Raw genomic sequence first — 21,721 nt, forward strand, 5'->3', positions numbered from 1 at the left:
CTTTGGCGTCCCTGGCCGGGGTCCAGTGGAGGTGGACATCTGTGGCACAACATGTCGGCAGGCTTTGCTGTGACCGATCGATCTCAACCGCGATCAGATCATTTCAGATGCTGTTAGAATATGTAGACTGCAATCAGATGACGCAAAAACTGCACATAGACCACCATCAGATGTGCGTCACCTCTTGATGGTGCCAAGAGTGTGTTTAACATGTGCAACACACCCTGGACAGCTGAGCGAATGGGACCAAATATGAAGATGCAAGATTCCAATTTTCCCAGATGTTTCCTGACTTTGCACTGTGACCTATGACCTTGAAAACGGAATCACTTCTTGCCTATCAGGAAATTAATGTTCAGTAAAAATTTCATAACAATATATGAAAACTTGTGGGCTCCAGGCTGTTCACAACCAAACAAACAAACAAACAGACAAACAAACAAACTTTGCTGGTGGAGGTAATAACTTGGCTTAAATTTGAATAGCGCCATTGAGATTCAGATAAAGGAGGACACAAACGACTTGTTTTTCAGAAAATATATCTTAACTTAAAAATCTTAAGTGAAAGAGTCTTGGAAACATGTTGCTTTCAGTCATTTCTAAGATGAAAAAGGTTCATTAATTTAAGATTTTTAAACTGCTGTGTTATTTGTTGAAGATATAACACTTCCTAATACTAAAAAAACAAAGCAAAAAAATTCAAAACCTTATCTGGCAGATTAAAAAAAAGAAAAAGAAATTTCAAGATAAAAACACCCTGTAACAAGTAAAAAACAAAATCTGTCAATGGAATAAGTTAAAATTCACTAAAGACTTCTTGAAATAAGGTCTTGAAACTATTTATTTGGTTTGGCAAAAGGTCTTTCAAGTAATCCTGTTATAAACAATTTGAGGCAAAAACTGAACCTACTGAAATGATCTGATTCAGACTTGCCTTTAAACTCAGACAAACAGGTCTATAGTTGTTGCATGAGTCTACTTGCACACGGGCCCCAAAAATCCAAGTCTTATGTTTATTCATGTGTCACTTTGTTTAAACTAACAGCCACTAAGTAACCTTTTCCATCACGTAATGAGAGGTAGCACCCGGAACATACACAGTAGGTGCCAGTTTTGTGCGTTTTACAGCGCATTTGTTTTTTTGAGTGATTGTGTTGCAACAAACTGACAGCGCCATTTGACCCACAACTAAATTGGATTCCATCAAGTGAATGAGAACTTCAGCCTCACCCCAAGGTGCATTCAGTGTGTTGATTCACATGTTAATGAAGTTGGAAGTACTCTAGGCTTTTGTATCTGAGGTGGTAATTGCTGGGAAATGAGCGTTGCCAAATTGCATATATAATTGTTTAGTGTACACAAGCTGCCTATTCACAACTCCTCCAAATCTCTCCTGTCTCCAGAGAAGATCAAATAAGTTGTCTGCATTTCTTTCTGTGGGTGGTAAATAAACCTCCATGCTGGTTAACGGCCTGGTTTTTGATCTCTGATCGGTTCATGTAGAGCAATTTGTAACAGGAGGGAGGACCCAAAAATAATCAGAATAGACTTAGTTTTTTTTCAATTTGTGTTTTTTTTTTTATGTGACACTGTTTAACGTGTGCACAAGCCTGCGTGTCATGTGCGGTGTGACTGATATTTTAGGACAAGTCTGTATGAAGTTGTTTCCGTTTGAGAAAAACAAATGCCACAAAAACTGTCGCAGTCATCAAAGAAACATGAAACATCTGTGGCTCAACTAATTCATAGCACTGCTTGCACTGCTTGTCACAGTTTTATTACAAGTTCCCTCGTTTCATATATATATATATATATATATATATATATACTCAACAAAAATATAAACACAACACTTTTGGTTTTGCTCCCATTTTGTATGAGATGAACTCAAAGATCTAAAACTTTTTCCACATACACAATATCACCATTTCCCTCAAATATTGTTCACAAACCAGTCTAAATCTGTGATAGTGAGCACTTCTCCTTTGCTGAGATAATCCATCACACCTCACAGGTGTGCCATATCAAGATGCTGATTAGACACCATGATTAGTGCACAGGTGTGCCTTAGACTGCCCACAATAAAAGGCCACTCTGAAAGGTGCAGTTTTATCACACAGCACAATGCCACAGATGTCGCAAGATTTGAGGGAGCATGCAATTGGCATGCTGACAGCAGGAATGTCAACCAGAGCTGTTGCTCGTGTATTGAATGTTCATTTCTCTACCATAAGCCGTCTCCAAAGGCGTTTCAGAGAATTTGGCAGTACATCCAACCAGCCTCACAACCGCAGACCACGTGTAACCACACCAGCCCAGGACCTCCACATCCAGCATGTTCACCTCCAAGATCATCTGAGACCAGCCACTCGGACAGCTGCTGAAACAATCGGTTTGCATAACCAAAGAATTTCTGCACAAACTGTCAGAAACCGTCTCAGGGAAGCTCATCTGCATGCTCGTCGTCCTCATCAGGGTCTCGACCTGACTCAAGTTCGTCATCGTAACCGACTTGAGTGGGCAAATGCTTACATTCGCTGGCGTTTGGCACGTTGGAGAGGTGTTCTCTTCACGGATGAATCCCGGTTCACACTGTTCAGGGCAGATGGCAGACAGCGTGTGTGGTGTCGTGTGGGTGAGCGGTTTTCTGATGTCAATGTTGTGGATCGAGTGGCCCATGGTGACGGTGGGGTTATGGTATGGGCAGGCGTCTGTTATGGACGAAGAACACAGGTGCATTTTATTGATGGCATTTTGAATGCACAGAGATACCGTGACGAGATCCTGAGGCCCATTGTTGTGCCATACATCCAAGAACATCACCTCATGTTGCAGCAGGATAATGCACGGCCCCATGTTGCAAGGATCTGTACACAATTCTTGGAAGCTGAAAATGTCCCAGTTCTTGCATGGCCGGCATACTCACCGGACATGTCACCCATTGAGCATGTTTGGGATGCTCTGGACCGGCGTATACGACAGCGTGTACCAGTTCCTGCCAATATCCAGCAACTTTGCACAGCCATTGAAGAGGAGTGGACCAACATTCCACAGGCCACAATTGACAACCTGATCAACTCTATGTGAAGGAGATGTGTTGCACTGCATGAGGCAAATGGTGGTCACACCAGATACTGACTGGTATCCCCCCCCCCCAATAAAACAAAACTGCACCTTTCAGAGTGGCCTTTTATTGTGGACAGTCTTAGGCACACCTGTGCACTAATCATGGTGTCTAATCAGCATCTTGATATGGCACACCTGTGAGGTGGGATGGATTATCTCAGCAAAGGAGAAGTGCTTACTATCACAGATTTCGACTGGTTTGTGAACAATATTTGAGGGAAATGGTGATATTGTGTATGTGGAAAAAGTTTTAGATCTTTGAGTTCATCTCATACAAAATGGGAGCAAAACCAAAAGTGTTGCGTTTATATTTTTGTTGAGTGTATATATATATATATATATATATATATATGTGTGTGTGTGTGTGTGTGTGTGTGTGATGTGAACTATTTATATAGGGCTTTTCCAGGAGTCATCACACAAACTAATCTCCAGTAATAAAAGAATGAACACAATTGTTGAATGTACACTGCAACAATGCACAAAAATACCAAATTAAAGGGGAGGGGATGGTCTAGTGGTTAAGGTGTTGGGCTTGAGTCCAGAAGATCATGGGTTCAAATCCTCACCTGACTGGAAAATCACTAAGGGCCCTTGGGCAAGGCCTTTAGTCCCCTATTGCTCCCAGTGTGTAGTGATGAGGGCCTTGTATGGCAGCACCCTGACATCGGGGTGAATGTGAGGCATAATTGTAAAGCGCTTTGAGCGTCTGATGCAGATGGAAAAGTGCTATATAAATGCAGTCCATTTACCATTTAAAGAGCTGCTTAAAAAAAATCTAATGAATTTATGTTTTTATTGTACTGTTTCTAAAGCTGTGGGCTAGCTATCTGTTCATCTGTGTCAAATAATATTCAATATGTTGTCCAACATACATTTATTTGTCATCTTACTTGTTTTTGGAATTTAAAAGGCTTTTTGTTACACACTACTGGCTGAGGGCTTCATGCAGAAAGCCACACTGCAAAAAGGGGTGTCTAAAAACAAGATAAAACACAAAATCTGAGAAAACATACTCAAAACAATTGAAATTATCTGTCCATGTAGCAAGATAATGTCACTTGACAAGATTTCTTGAATTAAGATGGTTAAATCTAGAAAGAAGATTACAGTGTAAAGTTGAACACTTTAAATAAGAAATTTACTCTTCAAACAAGATGATTTATCTAACATTTCTAAATAAATAAAGTTTTTTTTCATGTTGGTAAGAACCAAATAATTTGCTCTGCACCGTTTAGTTCTCCATCCATGTCCATCTGACAATTCCTTTTGTCTAAATTGTATCAAATGGCATCCAGTATGTTGTCCAGTGGATGTTTACATGTACAGCTTGGTTATTTTTTTAGAATTTAAAAGTCTGTTTGTTAAATTACAGCACATGCTGTGGTGTGTACATGTGATACTGATTTTCATTGTGTTAAAGGACATGTCACACCACAATCATAACAATTTAGATTTAGGCTGTTAGTGACTATCCGATGATCCACCGGGATTACTTTGTGCACTTCCATGGCTGGTTTCGAAGTGTACGACATTTGCAACAAACGGCTATGGAGACTTCCGAAAACAGGATATTCGTGAGTACTCGAGTGTTTCCGACAGCGGTGACGTAGCCTTTAGAAATGTTCCAGCGTGCACTTGAATGGAATGTATCTGCTATCATTAAGAAATGAGCCACAGATTAATTCCAAAGATTGCACAAGTGTGATGTTGTGTTATGATTACTCGTTTTTAAGGGAAAACTGTTCATTTTGATGCAGTCACGGTAAAAGCAACAGCCTGAGAAGACTTAGTCCACCTGCCATTAGTCATAAACGCAGCCTGTTAATATCAAAACAAATGCTTGTAAGTGTTGTATATAACTGTGAAAATCTAAAAAAAATCTATATACATCTGTATGATCAGGCAACCTCTGAAAAACAACGTTGTGGAGACATTAAACGTCCATGTTCACAACGGCAATAAAACAGCTGAGATTTGCATGTTAAACCAGCGTGCTGCGCCACACACACATCAAGATCCAATTTCCCACGGTCTCTCTCAAAGTAAATAAAAATAAAGCCTATCAGCTCCATTTAGGAGAACATTACAGATGAGGAAAAAACTGAACATGCCACTCACCCAGTTGTAAAAATTTCCAAATGTAAAGTCCACACCATCAAAGAAGCAGTGCGTGTGCAATTGCCGGTCGAAGAACAATGCAGTTCCATTATAAGTCCTTACATGGACCAGAGAACATATCCAGGTCCAATATAACTCGTCACGCACGCTTCGTGCACGATCGCTGGCCAGAGAATGTCCAACTGCAGCTCTCCCTTCAGTTCAAGTTCTCACGTTTGTCGCACATTATATAGAAAGTCCATTATATATTCTAACTTTATCCAATGTAAGAAATACATCTGTGTGTCCACACAGGCTGTGAAAAACTGAATCATGGAGATGTCCCGCGTCCATGTTCACAGCGGCAGTAAACCAGCATCTTGCCACACAAACAGCAGCGTCACCAGACTTTAGGTTCCAAAGTCTGACAGATTATGAAAAAGTTAAGAGTTTTGGGGTGAAGTGTGTCGTCTCCTGCCCGTATATCCTCTGTAAATCTGAGCCATTACTTTCGAATGAAAGCTCAGAAGCTTTGTTATTGGACGTAGCAGTTTAGTTTCATTCTGTCTGTTAGTCATCGGGATGTTTGGCTTTTACTAAAATGTACATCACACACCGAGAAATGCAGAGAATTGCCGACTAAGACGTTTTCTGGAAGTGCACCTGCTAACACTCAGAGTGAGAGGAATAAATACCAATAAAATGCATCTGCCACCACTAATTATTAGTGCATGTGCGCTGAGAGACTTACAATCATGAGTACTTTTGTGTTGTCTTGGTGACTGGGATGTTAAAAAATGTGTGACATGTCCTTAAAAGTGGATTCAACATACAGGAAAAAGTGTGAATTATGCATATTTTGTTTCCTCTTCAAGGTGTCACTTATACTCAGGAAAATACTGTACCTGTAATCACTGCGAAAATTTCAGAGAAAGAGTGGAAAGTGCATGTGAATGAGCGGATTCTGTGCCATTACCTGGATGAAATTTCATTAAAGTGATCATTGTGAAAGGCATTTAAAATACTTTATAAGGCAGTTTAGAGAAATGATGGCAAGGCCATCTGTGCACTGTACAAGTTTACTGAAAGCAATGGGAGCATGCATGAAGGAAAAAAAAAGAAATCAGTCTCACATTGCTCCTCTAACTGCACCATAGATGGCCCAAGAACTTTGGTGACAATATCTGCATCAAATGCAACCATTTTGACCACCTTGGGTGCACATATTTCCCTGCTGCATGGAAAGGGTGTATTGTGATGGATAAAAATAGAACCGCATTCTGATGAGCGAAACTAAACTCATAGTTTGAATGAATCATCTGGTGTTTGCAGGCTTTGAGTTTCACATAACTGATCCAGTGCCATAACAGAAAAGATGACTCTAAGGAACACCATATGACATCTCTTCTTATCTTCTCATTGTGCATCTGTGTGCAACTCTGACTTGTTTGACAGGACATTTGCAAGTCTCTGTGGTGTCACCGCACGGGCCACCGGTGTGAAACCAAGTTCATGCCTGCTGCAGAAGGGACCAGCTGTGGACCCGACATGGTGAGGAATGGTTTTCTTAGGCACCTGAAGAATAGCACCATCTAATTCCCCTATTCTGGTGACAGAGCATTTCCTCACTGCTACACTAATTAGACACAACACATGCATTTGCAATCAGTGATAAAGGGAAACATATGGTAGAACAGTGTGTCACATGGAGGCCTAATGTGCTTTGATAACAAAATCAAGGGGGAACACACAAATGATGCAGATGTGTAATTGGGCAGAAAAGATGTTAAATCTGCTTTGTCAATTATAGAGCCAAATGATTTAGATTTCAAAGTTGGAAAACAGCAAAAATTGCTTGCTTTTGTTTGAAATTGCTCTCACACCAGGCCTGGAGGAAGTTGTCAACACAAGTCAGGAAAGCCTGGTTAAAGCCATGCTGGTTCAGAAAAGCTTCAATATTTTTCGTGGAGATTTCCGGTAGCTGGCATCAGCCTCCTTCCACTCGGCTCCAGGCAGCCTGGTGCAAGCTGGACCTAATTAGGTATCCAAAATTTATGCCGAGCACAAAAGAATTACTCCATTTTATCAAGAGTTGAGTGTGGAATGTACATTAGGTTTGCTCAGAGTTACATGGAGTTGCACCAGGCCCATCCTGGGCCATTCTGAGCTGAATACGATGAAATGGAGGAGACCATCGAGTTCTGGAAATAAAATACTTTTCCCAGCGTTTGCCGAGTTGTGTGCTTGCATGGGAGGAACTGGCATCAATTGCTGCCAGATGAAAGCTGCTTGAAGATATCAGTTGTGTACCAAGTTGTAAGATGACCTGTTACAATGTGATATTTCACAAAACCTGGTCTGTAATAAGAGCTGCTTTAAACAAAACTACAGTTACTAATATCAGAAGTACTCAATATTATTATATGGCTGTGATGCTATGCGCGCTCTGATTGGCTGATTACCAGTCGCATATTTTTCCATATCGGACTGTTTCCATGACAGTCAGTCTGAAACGTGTATTTTCTTTACAAACCAGAAGCTAAAAACGCAATTAGAAAAACGTCGGACACAAATGTACTCCATAAATATCTAAACAGCATCTGAAAAAACACACAGATTGAAAGCTTACGAGCTAACGACCGGACCATCAGTTAGCAAGTTCTTCATGGAGGTGGAGCAAACAAGTCGGACTACGAACCATCAGCAGCTTTCATATTCAGGCGATACTGTAAGTTTGCGTGTTTATATACGAGATCTGTTAGAAAACTATCCGACCTTTTTATTTTTTAAAAAACTATATGGATTTGAATCATGTGCGCTTGCATCAGCCAAGCTTGAACAATCATGCCACATTCAGAGTCACTTAAATCCCCTTTCTTCATCATTCTGGTGCTCACTTTAAACTTCAGCAAGTCATTTTGACCACATTTAGATGCCTAAATGCATTGAGTTGCTCCCATGTGATTGGCTGGTTAGTTATTTGTGTTAACAAGCAATTGAAGAGGGGTACCTAATAAAGTTGTCAGTGTATTTCATAATTTATTTATTGACAAAATAGAGAAATGTGGTGATTTGTATTTGTTCAGGCGTTGGCATGAATCTGCCTTGGTATGAGACTATCCATGCATGTTTTTGAGACTCAGGCAAAGCACCTAGTCACATCTGAGACAACAAGCAACTTCTGTGCATCCTTTTCTCTTCTTTCATTCGCAGTGGTGCCGGAAGGGTCAGTGTGTTAAATATGGGGAGCATGGCCCCAAGGCAGTCCATGGGCAGTGGTCGGCCTGGTCCCAGTGGTCTGACTGCTCCAGGACATGTGGAGGTGGGGTCATGTACAGGGAGCGCTACTGCAACAGTCCGAGGTATAAACAGACAAGCACATACCGTGAACGTCAGCCACATTGGAACAGAGTATTATTATGTTTGAAATCATTCAGTTTAACATTGATTATGAAAATAGATGACAAATATATTTTTGTTATTTGACTGATTGTTTCACGATAAGAAGAGGCAATTATTTGAAAATCAGATTTACTACAGGACTGCAGCTTGCTTGTCTTAAAACACCTACAGTATAGAGTAACGAGCGAAGCACGACATCCCGATGCTATCACACGTGTCCTCCTCCAGTCACAATCTGAGCGTGGGCCAGAAAGCAATGCTTAAAGTCCTGTAACCTCAAATTTGTCCTTTCTGAACACCTGAGCATGCTGTGTGCCAGATTCCTGTCAGCGCAGACGTGCACAGGCCGAAACATATGTGCGTGCATGCACACATCCATGATAACTGCTCTCATCAGTCAGGCTGACAGTCCAGACAGACTATGTCTCCCTGTGTTCTTTTACGGGCAGCCTTCCCATACTTGCTGTTCTCTCTCAAAGCTGCCAGACAGACAGTAAGTGTCTCCCTGTAATTCTGCAGACTGCCATCTCCCCGTGCACATCTCTGTGCATGCCATTATATACATGTGACATATTTGTTGTTTTAACGTTGTGCTTTAAAACAGACGTATATTGAGTGGGTTACTACATTTGCTGCTTTTATGCAAATCACAGTATTGGTTATTGAATCACTAGCATGTTGTCTGTGTGGATCGATGGGCTCTAGATTGGGTAGTGTTTATAAAATAGGTAGCTGACATTTTCAAGGGTGGTAATAAATTATACAAAGTTTCTATAATGGGTTGGAATGGAGTGTGAGTCCAGAATGCTTTTAGAACCTTAGACCTCAACAGTTTTTAGAGGAAGAACTCATCCTTTTAATTTCCTTTTAATTATGTAACTTTTTAATTTTAGTTTATTGTCTTAATGCATCTATAAATTGTTTAGGTTCTTGTTATCATATACATACTAGTATTAATAATTACTTTATTAATCCTTCGGGACTCGGGTATCTATCTATCTATCTATCTATCTATCTATCTATCTATCTATCTATCTATCTATCTATCTATCTATCTATCTATCTATCTATCTATCTGTCTGTCTGTCTGTCTGTCTGTCTGTCTGTCTGTCTGTCTGTCTGTCTGTCTGTCTGTCTGTTATTTTATTTTATTATTACTGCTATTATGCCATTTGATTTTAAAATGTATATTTCCATAATGTGTTTTCCATAATGTGTTTCAATAAGTGTTTTCACTTTCTTGTGTCATCCATGTATTTTTAATGTATTTACAACTATATTATGTACGTACATTGAATTTATAAAATAAAAGCATGCACGCACATATATGCACACAGAGGCCGCTTGGCTATTAATATATAGATGTTTGGCTAAATCGTGCAACCCTTAAAATTTAAGTTAACATAGGAATGTGGGGTGTAATGAGTTGTTTAGTGTTTTGATTTCAGAAGTGACTTCCCTGTGTTGCATCACACATTTCCTTTAGCACTCTTTTATTTTGACTAATTGTCTGTTTTTTGTTTTTGTTTTTTTTATTTTAGGTCCCTGTCACACCTTGACAATTTAGCCAGCGTATGCTGACGTATGAAAAATGCACGAATACGTTGAATAAGTTAAGCATCTGTCACATCTTGACGATTTAGCCAGCATATGCTGACAGCCCCGTTTCCACTGAGTGGTTTGGGTCGGTACTGCACCGTATGGTACGTGTCGGAACGGTTAAATCAGGCTTGGTTTGCATTTCCACCACCTGCAGAACCCTTTTGTTTGGCCAGCGGAGCACATACAGTAGATGTTGACAAGCACACAGATGCCAGAGTAGTTTAACATTTTAAAAATTTTATTCATTCAATATCATTTTTGTCTTGGTGGATCACGGTATTTATTTTCATTGCATGCAGAATGCTGAAGAATCACCTGATGTCTGTGACAAATGCTGACTTAAATGAATGAGGCACTGTGACTTTTTCAACTTTTAAAATGTTAATTTTATTGTTGTTGGACAAAGTGTCAGTGGTCCTCTGGTTCAGGCTGACAAACATACAAAACACAGAGGGTCTTCTTTAAAAATGCTACATTTCTTCAGCCATGACAAGGAATTAAAGTAGTTTCAGATGTCGTTTTCCAAAATCAGGACACTCTATATGGATACATCAGGCTGTGATGATAAATCTGACTGAAACAAACAGGTAAGATTAAGACTTTATATTTACTCGGTCTGTGAATGGTTTTAATATTTGAAACAGTCTGAACTGTCCACATGAAGACTGAAGCTTTCAGTTGTTCAGCCAATCAATGGACAGCATCAATGGATGTATTTTTGACTTATGAGTAGGTTACAAGAAAAGTGTGTCAACAATCGCATAACTTGCCTACAAGTTATGATCTGCGTATGTGGGACATATCAGCCATATGGTGGCATCTGTCAAAAATAATGTGCATGCCCAAAATGTTTAGACATACTCACTGTATTACGACGTATACCAGCATGCTTCAACGTGCTCTTAATGTATACAAAACGTGCGTGTAACTTATTAGACGTATGCCAGTGTTTTTCATATAGTCGGCATACGCTAGCTAAATCGTCAAGGTTAGACCTTGCTTGTGTGAAGTGCCTTGGGGCTACTTATGATGGGATTGGGTGATACTATATATAAATAAATGAACTTAATTGAAATTTAAAAGAATCTGGAGTTGTACCAAAGCGATTTATTGATTAGTTGAGTGGCAAAGAGTAAGCAACAACTTTGAGTTTCCCAGGTTCAGCTCATGAAATGTCACGATGTGCTGGTGTCATCTTTTTATCTCCTTCTTTTTCTCATTGCCGTCCACAAAATTACCATGTGAAGCTGTTCTGACTTTTACCATTTTTAAGATGGTCTTTTTGAGCAAACTATTTTCTTGCTTGCCTCTACTGGTGGTTGGCTCTCACTGCGGTATTGTATCACTTCCTGTTCCGGAGCACAGCGGTGTTTTTCTGTATCTGTTAGCTGTTTAATCTGCGCAGTTAGATTGATCTAGTTATCTAGACTACGATTTGTTTCCCAGTGTAATCTTTACGTGCCTTAACTAAAGCACTCCTTCTGCTGAATCACCTCTAAATTATTCACTTTGCGTGTTTTAGGAATCCGCTAGGTTAGCGTAGCTACTAGCTCTTAGCCGATTTAGCATGGTGGCTTCTCCTGTCTCTCTCCCACACTTTTCTGCTCTGGGTGTGAAATGTTTAGTTATTCCTCGGCCTCCTTTAGCAGTAATGGTACTTGTAATAAGTGTAGCTTATTCGTAGCTTTGGAGGCCAGGCTGGGCGAATTGGAGACTCGGCTCCGCACCGTGGAAGATTCTACAGCTAGCCAGGCCCCTGTAGTTGGTGCGGACCAAGGTAGCTTAGCCGCCGTTAGTTCCCCCCTGGCAGATCCCAAGCAGGCTGACTGGGTGACTGTGAGGAGGAAGCGTAGTTCTAAACAGAAGCCCCGTGTACACCGCCAACCCGTTCACATTTCTAACCGTTTTTTCCCCACTCGACGGACACACCCGCCGAGGATCAAACTCTGGTTATTGGCGACTCTATTTTGAGAAATGTGAAAGTTAGCGACACCAGCAACCATAGTCAATTGTCCTTCCGGGGGCCAGAGCAGGCGACATTGAAGGAAATTTGAAACTGCTGGCTAAGGCTAAGCGTAAATTTGGTAAGATTGTAATTCACGTCGGCAGTAATGACACCCGGTTACGCCAATCGGAGGTCACTAAAATTAACATTAAATCGGTGTGTAACTTTGCAAAAACAATGTCGGACTCTGTATTTTTCTCTGGGCCCCTCCCCAATCGGACCAGGAGTGACATGTTTAGCCGCCTGTTCTCCTTGAATTGCTGGCTGTCTGAGTGGTGTCCAAAAATGAGGTGGGCTTCATAGATAATTGGCAAAGCTTCTGGGGAAAACCTGGTTTTGTTAGGAGAGACGGCATCCATCCCACTTTGGATGGAGCAGCTCTCATTTCTAGAAATCTGGCCAATTTTCTTAAATCCTCCAAACCGTGACTATCCAGGGTTGGGACCAGGAAGCAGAGTTGTAGTCTTACACACCTCTCTGCAGCTTCTCTCCCCCTGCCATCCCCTCATTACCCCATCCCCGTAGAGACAGTGCCTGCTCCCAGACCACCAACAACCAGCAAAAATCTATTTAAGCATAAAAATTCAAAAAGAAAAAATAATATAGCACCTTCAACTGCACCACAGACTAAACAGTTAAATGTGGTCTATTAAACATTAGGTCTCTCTCTTCTAAGTCCCTGTTGGTAAATGATATAATAATTGATCAACATATTGATTTATTCTGCCTAACAGAACCTGGTTACAGCAGGATGAATATGTTAGTTTAAATGAGTCAACACCCCCGAGTCACACTAACTGTCCAGAATGCTCGTAGCACGGGCCGAGGCGGAGGATTAGCAGCAATCTTCCATTCCAGCTTATTAATTAATCAAAAACCCAGACAGAGCTTTAATTCATTTGAAAGCTTGTCTCTTAGTCTTGTCCATCCAAATTGGAAGTCCCAAAAAACAGTTTTATTTGTTATTATCTATCGTCCACCTGGTCGTTACTGTGAGTTTCTCTGTGAATTTTCAGACCTTTTGTCTGACTTAGTGCTTAGCTCAGATAAGATAATTATAGTGGGCGATTTTAACATCCACACAGATGCTGAGAATGACAGCCTCAACACTGCATTTAATCTATTATTAGACTCTATTGGCTTTGCTCAAAAAGTAAATGAGTCCACCCACCACTTTAATCATATCTTAGATCTTGTTCTGACTTATGGTATGGAAATAGAAGACTTAACAGTATTCCCTGAAAACTCCCTTCTGTCTGATCATTTCTTAATAACATTTACATTTACTCTGATGGACTACCCAGCAGTGGGGAATAAGTTTCATTACACTAGAAGTCTTTCAGAAAGCGCTGTAACTAGGTTTAAGGATATGATTCCTTCTTTATGTTCTCTAATGCCATATACCAACACAGTGCAGAGTAGCTACCTAAACTCTGTAAGGGAGATAGAGTATCTCGTCAATAGTTTTACATCCTCATTGAAGACAACTTTGGATGCTGTAGCTCCTCTGAAAAAGAGAGCTTTAAATCAGAAGTGCCTGACTCCATGGTATAACTCACAAACTCGCAGCTTAAAGGCAGATAACCCGTAAGTTGGAGAGGAAATGGCGTCTCACTAATTTAGAAGATCTTCACTTAGCCTGGAAAAAGAGTCTGTTGCTCTATAAACAAGCCCTCCGTAAAGCTAGGACATCTTCTACTCATCACTAATTGAAGAAAATAAGAACAACCCCCAGGTTTCTTTTCAGCACTGTAGCCAGGCTGACAAAGAGTCAGAGCTCTATTGAGCTGAGGTATTCCATTAACTTTAACTAGTAATGACTTCATGACTTTCTTTGCTAACAAAATTTTAACTATTAGAGAAAAAAATTACTCATAACCATCCCAAAGACGTATCGTTATCTTTGGCTGCTTTCAGTGATGCCGGTATTTGGTTAGACTCTTTCTCTCCGATTGTTCTGAGTTATTTTCATTAGTTACTTCATCCAAACCATCAACATGTTTATTAGACCCCATTCCTACCAGGCTGCTCAAGGAAGCCCTACCATTATTTATGCTTCGATCTTAAATATGATCAATCTATCTTTATTAGTTGGGTATGTTACCACAGGCTTTTAAGGTGGCAGTAATTAAACCATTACTTAAAAGCCATCACTTGACCCAGCTATCTTAGCTAATTATAGGCCAATCTCCAACCTTCCTTTTCTCTCAAAAAATTCTTGAAAGGGTAGTTGTAAAACAGCTAACTGATCATCTGCAGAGGAATGGTCTATTTGAAGAGTTTCAGTCAGGTTTTAGAATTCATCATAGTACAGAAACAGCATTAGTGAAGGTTACAAATGATCTTCTTATGGCCTCGGACAGTGGGACTCGTCTCTGTGCTTGTTCTGTTGGACCTCAGTGCTGCTTTTGATACTGTTGACCATAAAATTTTATTACAGAGATTAGAGCATGCCATAGGTATTAAAGGCACTGCGCTGCGGTGGTTTGAATCATATTTGTCTAATAGATTACAATTTGTTCATGTAATGGGGAATCTTCTTCACAGACTAAAGTTAATTATGGAGTTTCCACAAGGTTCTGTGCTAGGACCAATTTTATTCACTTATACATGCTTCCCTTAGGCAGTATTATTAGACGGTATTGCTTACATTTTCATTGTTACGCAGATGATACCCAGCTTTATCTATCCATGAAGCCAGAGGACACACACCAATTAGCTAAACTGCAGGATTGTCTTACAGACATAAAGACATGGATGACCTCTAATTTCCTGCTTTAAACTCAGATAAAACTGAAGTTATTGTACTTGGCCCACAAATCTTAGAAACATGGTGGTCTAACAATCCTTACTCTGGATGGCATTACCCGGAACCTCTAGTAATACTGTGAGAAATCTTGGAGTCATTTTTTGATCAGGATATGCATTCAAAGCGCATATTAAACAAATATGTAGGACTGCTTTTTTGCATTTACGCAATATCTCTAAAATCAGAAAGGTCTTGTCTCAGAGTGATGCTGAAAAACTAATTCATGCATTTATTTCCTCTAGGCTGGACTATTGTAATTCATTATTATCAGGTTGTCCTAAAAGTTCCCTAAAAAGCCTTCAGTTAATTCAAATGCTGCAGCTAGAGTACTGACGGGGACTAGAAGGAGAGCAGATATCTCACCCATATTGGCCTCTCTTCATTGGCTTCCTGTTAATTCTAGAATAGAATTTAAAATTCTTCTTCTTACTTATAAGGTTTTGAATAATCAGGTCCCATCTTATCTTAGGGACCTCGTAGTACCATATCACCCCAATAGAGCGCTTCGCTCTCAGACTGCAGGCTTACTTGTAGTTCCTAGGGTTTGTAAGAGTAGAATGGGAGGCAGAGCCTTCAGCTTTCAGGCTCCTCTCCTGTGGAACCAGCTCCCAATTCAGATCAGGGAGACAGACACCCTCTCTACTTTTAAGATTAGGCTTAAAACTTTCCTTTTTGCTAAAGCTTATAGTTAGGGCTGGATCAGGTGACCCTGAACCATCCCTTAGTTATGCTGCTATAGACGTAGACTGCTGGGTGGTTCCCATGATGCACTGTTTCTTTCTCTTTTTGCTCTGTATGCACCACTCTGCATTTAATCATTAGTGATCGATCTCTGCTCCCCTCCACAGCATGTCTTTTTCCTGGTTCTCTCCCTCAGCCCCAACCAGTCCCAGCAGAAGACTGCCCCTCCCTGAGCCTGGTTCTGCTGGAGGTTTCTTCCTGTTAAAAGGGAGTTTTTCCTTCCCACTGTAGCCAAGTGCTTGCTCACAGGGGGTCGTTTTGACCGTTGGGGTTTTACATAATTATTGTATGGCCTTGCCTTACAATAAAAGCGCCTTGGGGCAACTGTTTGTTGTGATTTGGCGCTATATAAAAAATTGATTGATTGATTGATTGATTCTATCATTACACCCTGTCATGCTGTATTTCTTGCATGCTTGAGAACCATTTGATGACTCTGCTGCATTTTTCACCATGAGCTTAAAGCTGGGATCCCTACCCCTACTTATGGAGAGCATCTGTCCTGCTTTTTTTGTAGCTCCACCCGAGAGAGGTGGAGGAGAGGTGATGGTCTATTGGTTAAGTGTTGGGCTTGAGACCAGAACATCCTCGATTCAAGTCCCAGCCTGATCAGAAAATCACTAAGGGCCCCTGGGCAAGGTCCTTAATGCCCTAGTTGCTCCCAGTGTGTAGTCAGCGCCTTGCATGGCAGCACCCTGACATTGGTTTATGAGTGTGAGTGGGTGAATGTGAGGCATAATTGTAAAGCGCTTTGAGTGTCTGATGCAGATGGAAAAGCGCTATATAAATGCAGTCCTAGGGATGGGTATTGATAAGATTTTATCGATATTGATGCCATTATCGATTCTGCTTATCGATCTGATTCCTTATCGATTCCGTTATCGATACCTCTAGTGAATTTTCTGTGTACTAAAACTAGGCTTTACAGGTTTCTGTGTATTTTATTTGAGTCTTAAAGTAAATAAATATGATTTGGTCACTGGATCCTTGATCTCTGGACATAAATAAAAATAAAATCTGTAGTTTTTGGCAAAAGCATTTCCTGTCAGACATTTTGGCATGAATGTCTCTCCATACATCTGAGCTGAGCTCAGCCGGCTGCTGCACGTCAGCGCAGGACGACTCATTTTGGGAGGAAAAAACATTTTGATCGATTGCAGTTTGTAATGCAACATTTGGAAAGAGGTGTCATTTGATTTAAACGGCGTTTCGTTTTGAAGTTATGAATTCCGACTGGACTCTATCGTTATAACTTGACTCAGAGAGAGCTGCGCAGCATTTGGAGCAGTGTGAACAGAACGGGGGACGATTCTCGTTTCTTTCTCACAACAAGACAGGAGTCCCAGTTGGTGACTTTAATCCGCACAAAAGTGACTCACAATTGACATATTCAGGGATGAAAGCGGTGAAAAACAAAAAAAGCTGTAACCCAAAATTATCCCCCACCACCACCTGCACAAAAATGTTTGAATTCTAGAAGCTCTGAAATCCAGTCTGGGACTATTCCAGACAATATACTGCAATGAGTGCAACATCCATTTTGGTGAGAGAAAAAAAAACAACTTTCCTTATTCAAATTCATTCCAGTAGTATTCTGCTCTTACTAGGATGCAGCAGTTTTCTAGCTTGACAGATAGTTCTGGAGGAAATTACTGAAGAAATTAACACATTGAAAATATGGTTTGACCAAAACAAATTGTCGTTAAACTTAAATAAAACAGGGATGAAGTGGAGGTATAAGAGTCACTACGTGTTCACAGGAAACACTTATTTATTCTATATTTATTTATTTATTTGTTTGTTTATTTATGTTTATTGTTAGTTGGTTTTATATTTTCTGTTGTGTTTTTAATCAGGTTCTTTATGTCTCTTTCTCTAAAATTGTATTGTAGGATTATTAGTTATTATTCCTATTATTGTTATTATTAAGGTGATACCATTGTTTAAATCTGGCGATAAACACGTTTTTTCAAATTATAGGCCAATCTCTTTGTTACCACAGTTTTCTAAAATTCTGGAAAAAATATTTGTAAGAGGTTGAACGATTTTATAGAAAAACATCATATACTTAACAAACAGCAGTATGGTTTCAGAAAAAATCAAACAACTTCTTTGGCTTTAATAGATTTTGTGGAACAAGTTACAAATGCAATAGAGAAGAAGCAATACACTGTTGTTGTTTTTTTTTTTTGATTTACAGAAAGCATTTGATACGATTGATCATATCGTATTATTGGAAAAATTACAGATGTATGGTATTAGAGGACTGGCCTTTAACTGGATAGCTAGTTATTTACAGAATAGATATCAGTGTGTTCACCTTGGTGGGATAAAATCAGAATTTTTGAGGATTACATGTGGAGTACCCCAGTCAGTTCTGGGCCATTATTGTTTTTGCTGTATATTAATGATATAGGTTTGGTTTCTAAGTCTTTGAGTTGTATTTTGTTTGCTGATGATACAACTGTGATTGGTAGTGGAGATAATTTGGACAGCTCTTGGACTTGGTGGAGAGGGAACTGCAAAAATTTAAATACTGGTTTGACTCTAATTATCACTTCATTTTTGTAAAACTAAGTGCGTTATATTTGGAAATAAGCCTAGAAATTTAAGCAGTAAATTATTGTTCAATGGTATTGAAATTGAAATTGTATCTCAAACTAAATTTCTTGGAGTTTTTATTGATGATAAGCTTAGTTGGAAAACTCATATAAAACATATTGAGTCCAAAATATCAAAAGTTATTGCTATCTTGTACAAAGTACAATACTTTCTCCCCAACATCTGTTGGTTTCATTGTATCACTCTTTACTTGTCCTTATATGACTTACTGCATTGAAGTTTGGGGAAATACATATAAAACAAATACTAATCCAATATTTCTGTTACAAAAAAAAGCTATAAGAGTGATAAAAACCATATCGTGAACCAACAAATTCACTGTTTGTTCGTCTTCAGTTTTTGAAATTTTATGACTTGGTTGATCATTTTACAATACAGATAAAATGGACTCTTGCCTCATCATGTCCAGGAGTTGTTTAAAATGAGAGAATCCAGTTATAATTTGCATGGAACTTTGGTGTTTGATAGAAGAAAGATTCGAACTACTGCTAAAAGTCATTACATTTCTGTAAAGGGTGTTAGAGTGTGGAATGACTGTTTAGATCAGGGGTGGCCAAGTTCGGTCCTCGAGACCCACCTTCCTGACACTCTTAGTTGTCCCCTGCTCCAACACACTGAATCCAATGAAAGACTCGTTAGCAGACTTTTAATGAGCCTTTCATTGGATTCAGGTGTGTTGGAGCAGGGAGACAACTAAGAGTGTCAGGAAGGTGGCTCTCGAGGACCGAACTTGGCCACCCCTGGTTTAGATTGTATTAAAGTATCCAGTACATTGGCTTGTTTTAAAAGACTGTATAAAAATAATACATTAACTTGTTATAGTTTGCGTAATTAAGTAAATTGACTGTGTGGCTATTTTTTGTTTGTTTGTTGTATTACTTTGTATGTTTCACTGCGTTACATTGCTGACTGGAAATTGTTTTTTTTTGTGTTTATTTTGTTTTTGTACACAGAAATTGATGTATGGGGTGGGCGTTTATAAGCTTTTGCTTCTGCCCACACCCTTTCAGCTGCACTAAATTGGTAAATTGTTTGAGTTTTGTTCTATATGTTTTAATTTTTGTTTTCTCTTGACTTGTTTTGTAAATGAGAGATTTTGTCTGTGCGTGCGTGCTGAATAAACCATTCATTCATATTATTGTTGTTGCTATTATTAATATATAAACAAAAATAAATTTTTAAATATATTACAATTTGTAATACGTTTTACTCTTTTACAACAACAAACACTGAGTCATTCATTATTATACAGAAAACAAATGCACACAAACGTGCTGACAGCTGCAACAGCTTAATGCTAACTTTAACATTGAAAATTCCATAGACACTCTAACACATTAGCATCGGTCCCGTTTTTAAGTTATAAAATACATCTATCAACTGTTTCAGAAGACCATAACAGGTCAGTTTAACATAAAAAAGGTAAATATTACTCACAGACATATGCTCATTAGGGTTTTAGCAGGAGAAAAGTAAGATAAAGTGAAATAAAACAATGAATCAACGAAGCAGCAGATCGAAGCACTGCTTCGATCTGCGAATCACTGCTGCGATTGGTTCAAGGTTCAAAGCAAAGCTGTGCTGCAGAAAAGTTGATTACAGACCCGCTGTAGGGTATGTATGTAGAGAAATGATCATTTTCCTGACAAACACCCCAAAAACAACAGCCACTCTGAAGGACCAATAAGGGAATCGTTAAGCAAAAAGGTTATTGATGTCGGTGGATCGAATCATTTCTTAATGATACCCGAAAGGAACTGGTTCTTGATACCTATCCCTATGCAGTCCATTTACCCACAACTAGTTAAATCATTTATGTGTGTTGACCCAGGTGCTCTAGAGGAGCAGGATTGGAGACCCGGGCTTAAAGTTTGCATGATAACTTCTCCTCAGTTATGCAGCATTGTTGTGGCACTTCATAGCCCCATGTTTTCATGGGTTTTGTTTCTGTGATAACAAAACCATAAACAGCTAACCAGAAGCTTACAATGGGTCACTTCACTCAGTGGTCACACTCATATCATGATTATGTGTCACCACGTATTGACGTATTGATGTACTGACAAATTAAAGTCTAGACCCTGAGTATAAGACCACTGCATTTTTTAAAGATGTATTTTTCAGAAAACAATCCCACTGCATATGGTTAAGAGACAAAGTATGCAGAATGCACAGTATGCCACCTGTACATGCATGTGTACATGGATGTTATACATACTGTTTCTCAGAAACTAGTGTTTGTATGGTCTTAATTTTAGTGCCAACTTGTAGCTCTTTTGGAACAGTGTCAGAAGCAAAGGTTTTACTGCCATAATATCCCAAAACAAGAGAATTCACCGCTACTCAGATCTCAGTAACCACTTAGGCTAAAGAGCAGGTTTTGAACAGAGGTTACTCAGACACCATTTCTTTTTCTTTTTAGACTTTTATATATCAGTTAGATCATCAATCATAAAAACTAATATATGACATTAATCAGCACTGATATTTATCTGCAGCTCAATTTTAGAGAATGAATTAATTTGCTATTCATGGATTCTATTTTAAGCTCTCATCTGCTTTTGCAGTGCAGAACATGTAGTTCATAGACTGAAGGTAGTCTTACTTTTCCAAGGTCTTCATTAGAACTGACATTATATTACTAAAAATGTTTTGGAACTGATACAACTTTCATTTATGCCTGCGTTGCTAAGAATAACAATACTGTAGTTATTTCCTAAGAGAACATATGTTTATATAAATGATTCCACCCGTGCTGTAATGGAGGAAGGTGAGGATGGTGGAACCAATTAAAGGTTTTTTGTTTTTGGTTGTGGAAGCCAATGAACAAGAAACAAAGCCAAATTCACAGACAGCACCTCATCTGTTGTTGTTGTGTTGTTGTGTTTTCTAGTTACATTTTTAGCCAAATGTCAAGTGTAATATAGCTTAATATTTTTCCAAGGGTTGAATCCAAGGAAAGGTCTTTATTGCTCTTCTCACCAAATGTAGAATATACTCAGTCATTGTCTGAGGACAAAACCAAAAACATGACGCTGCTCATGCAAAAAGCAAACAAACCAGTCAGAAAACTAAAATAGCTGGAACCCAAACTTTTTGGATCACCTAATTTAATTCCAGCCCTGGTCGCTAACATTAGAAGGAAGGACTGCAGCTCTTTTCCATCAAGTACTTTACAGTCATGCCTCACTTTTACTTCCCCAGCCAAGGCTGGTACCCATTTTTACAGGTGAGTGGACTAAGACAATGCAGATCAAGTGTTTTGTTCAAGGACACAGACAAGTAACAGAAGCAGGATTCAAACCCGCATCTAT

The 21,721-nt window shown here is 39.3% G+C and overlaps 1 protein-coding gene across 1 annotated transcript in view; it reads left to right on the forward strand.

The window, feature by feature from the left end:
* The window catches only part of adamts18 (ADAM metallopeptidase with thrombospondin type 1 motif, 18), a 314,116-nt gene that overhangs the window by 126,806 nt on the left and 165,589 nt on the right, over positions 1-21,721 (forward strand). The window contains exons 11-12 of the mRNA XM_034185420.1: positions 6,682-6,777; positions 8,440-8,588. Coding sequence (XP_034041311.1) covers positions 6,682-6,777; positions 8,440-8,588 — 245 coding nt within the window. The remainder of the gene's footprint in view (positions 1-6,681; positions 6,778-8,439; positions 8,589-21,721) is intronic.

This window comes from Thalassophryne amazonica, chromosome 2, assembly GCF_902500255.1.
Source record: "Thalassophryne amazonica chromosome 2, fThaAma1.1, whole genome shotgun sequence".
Classification (NCBI taxonomy): Eukaryota; Metazoa; Chordata; class Actinopteri; order Batrachoidiformes; family Batrachoididae; genus Thalassophryne; species Thalassophryne amazonica.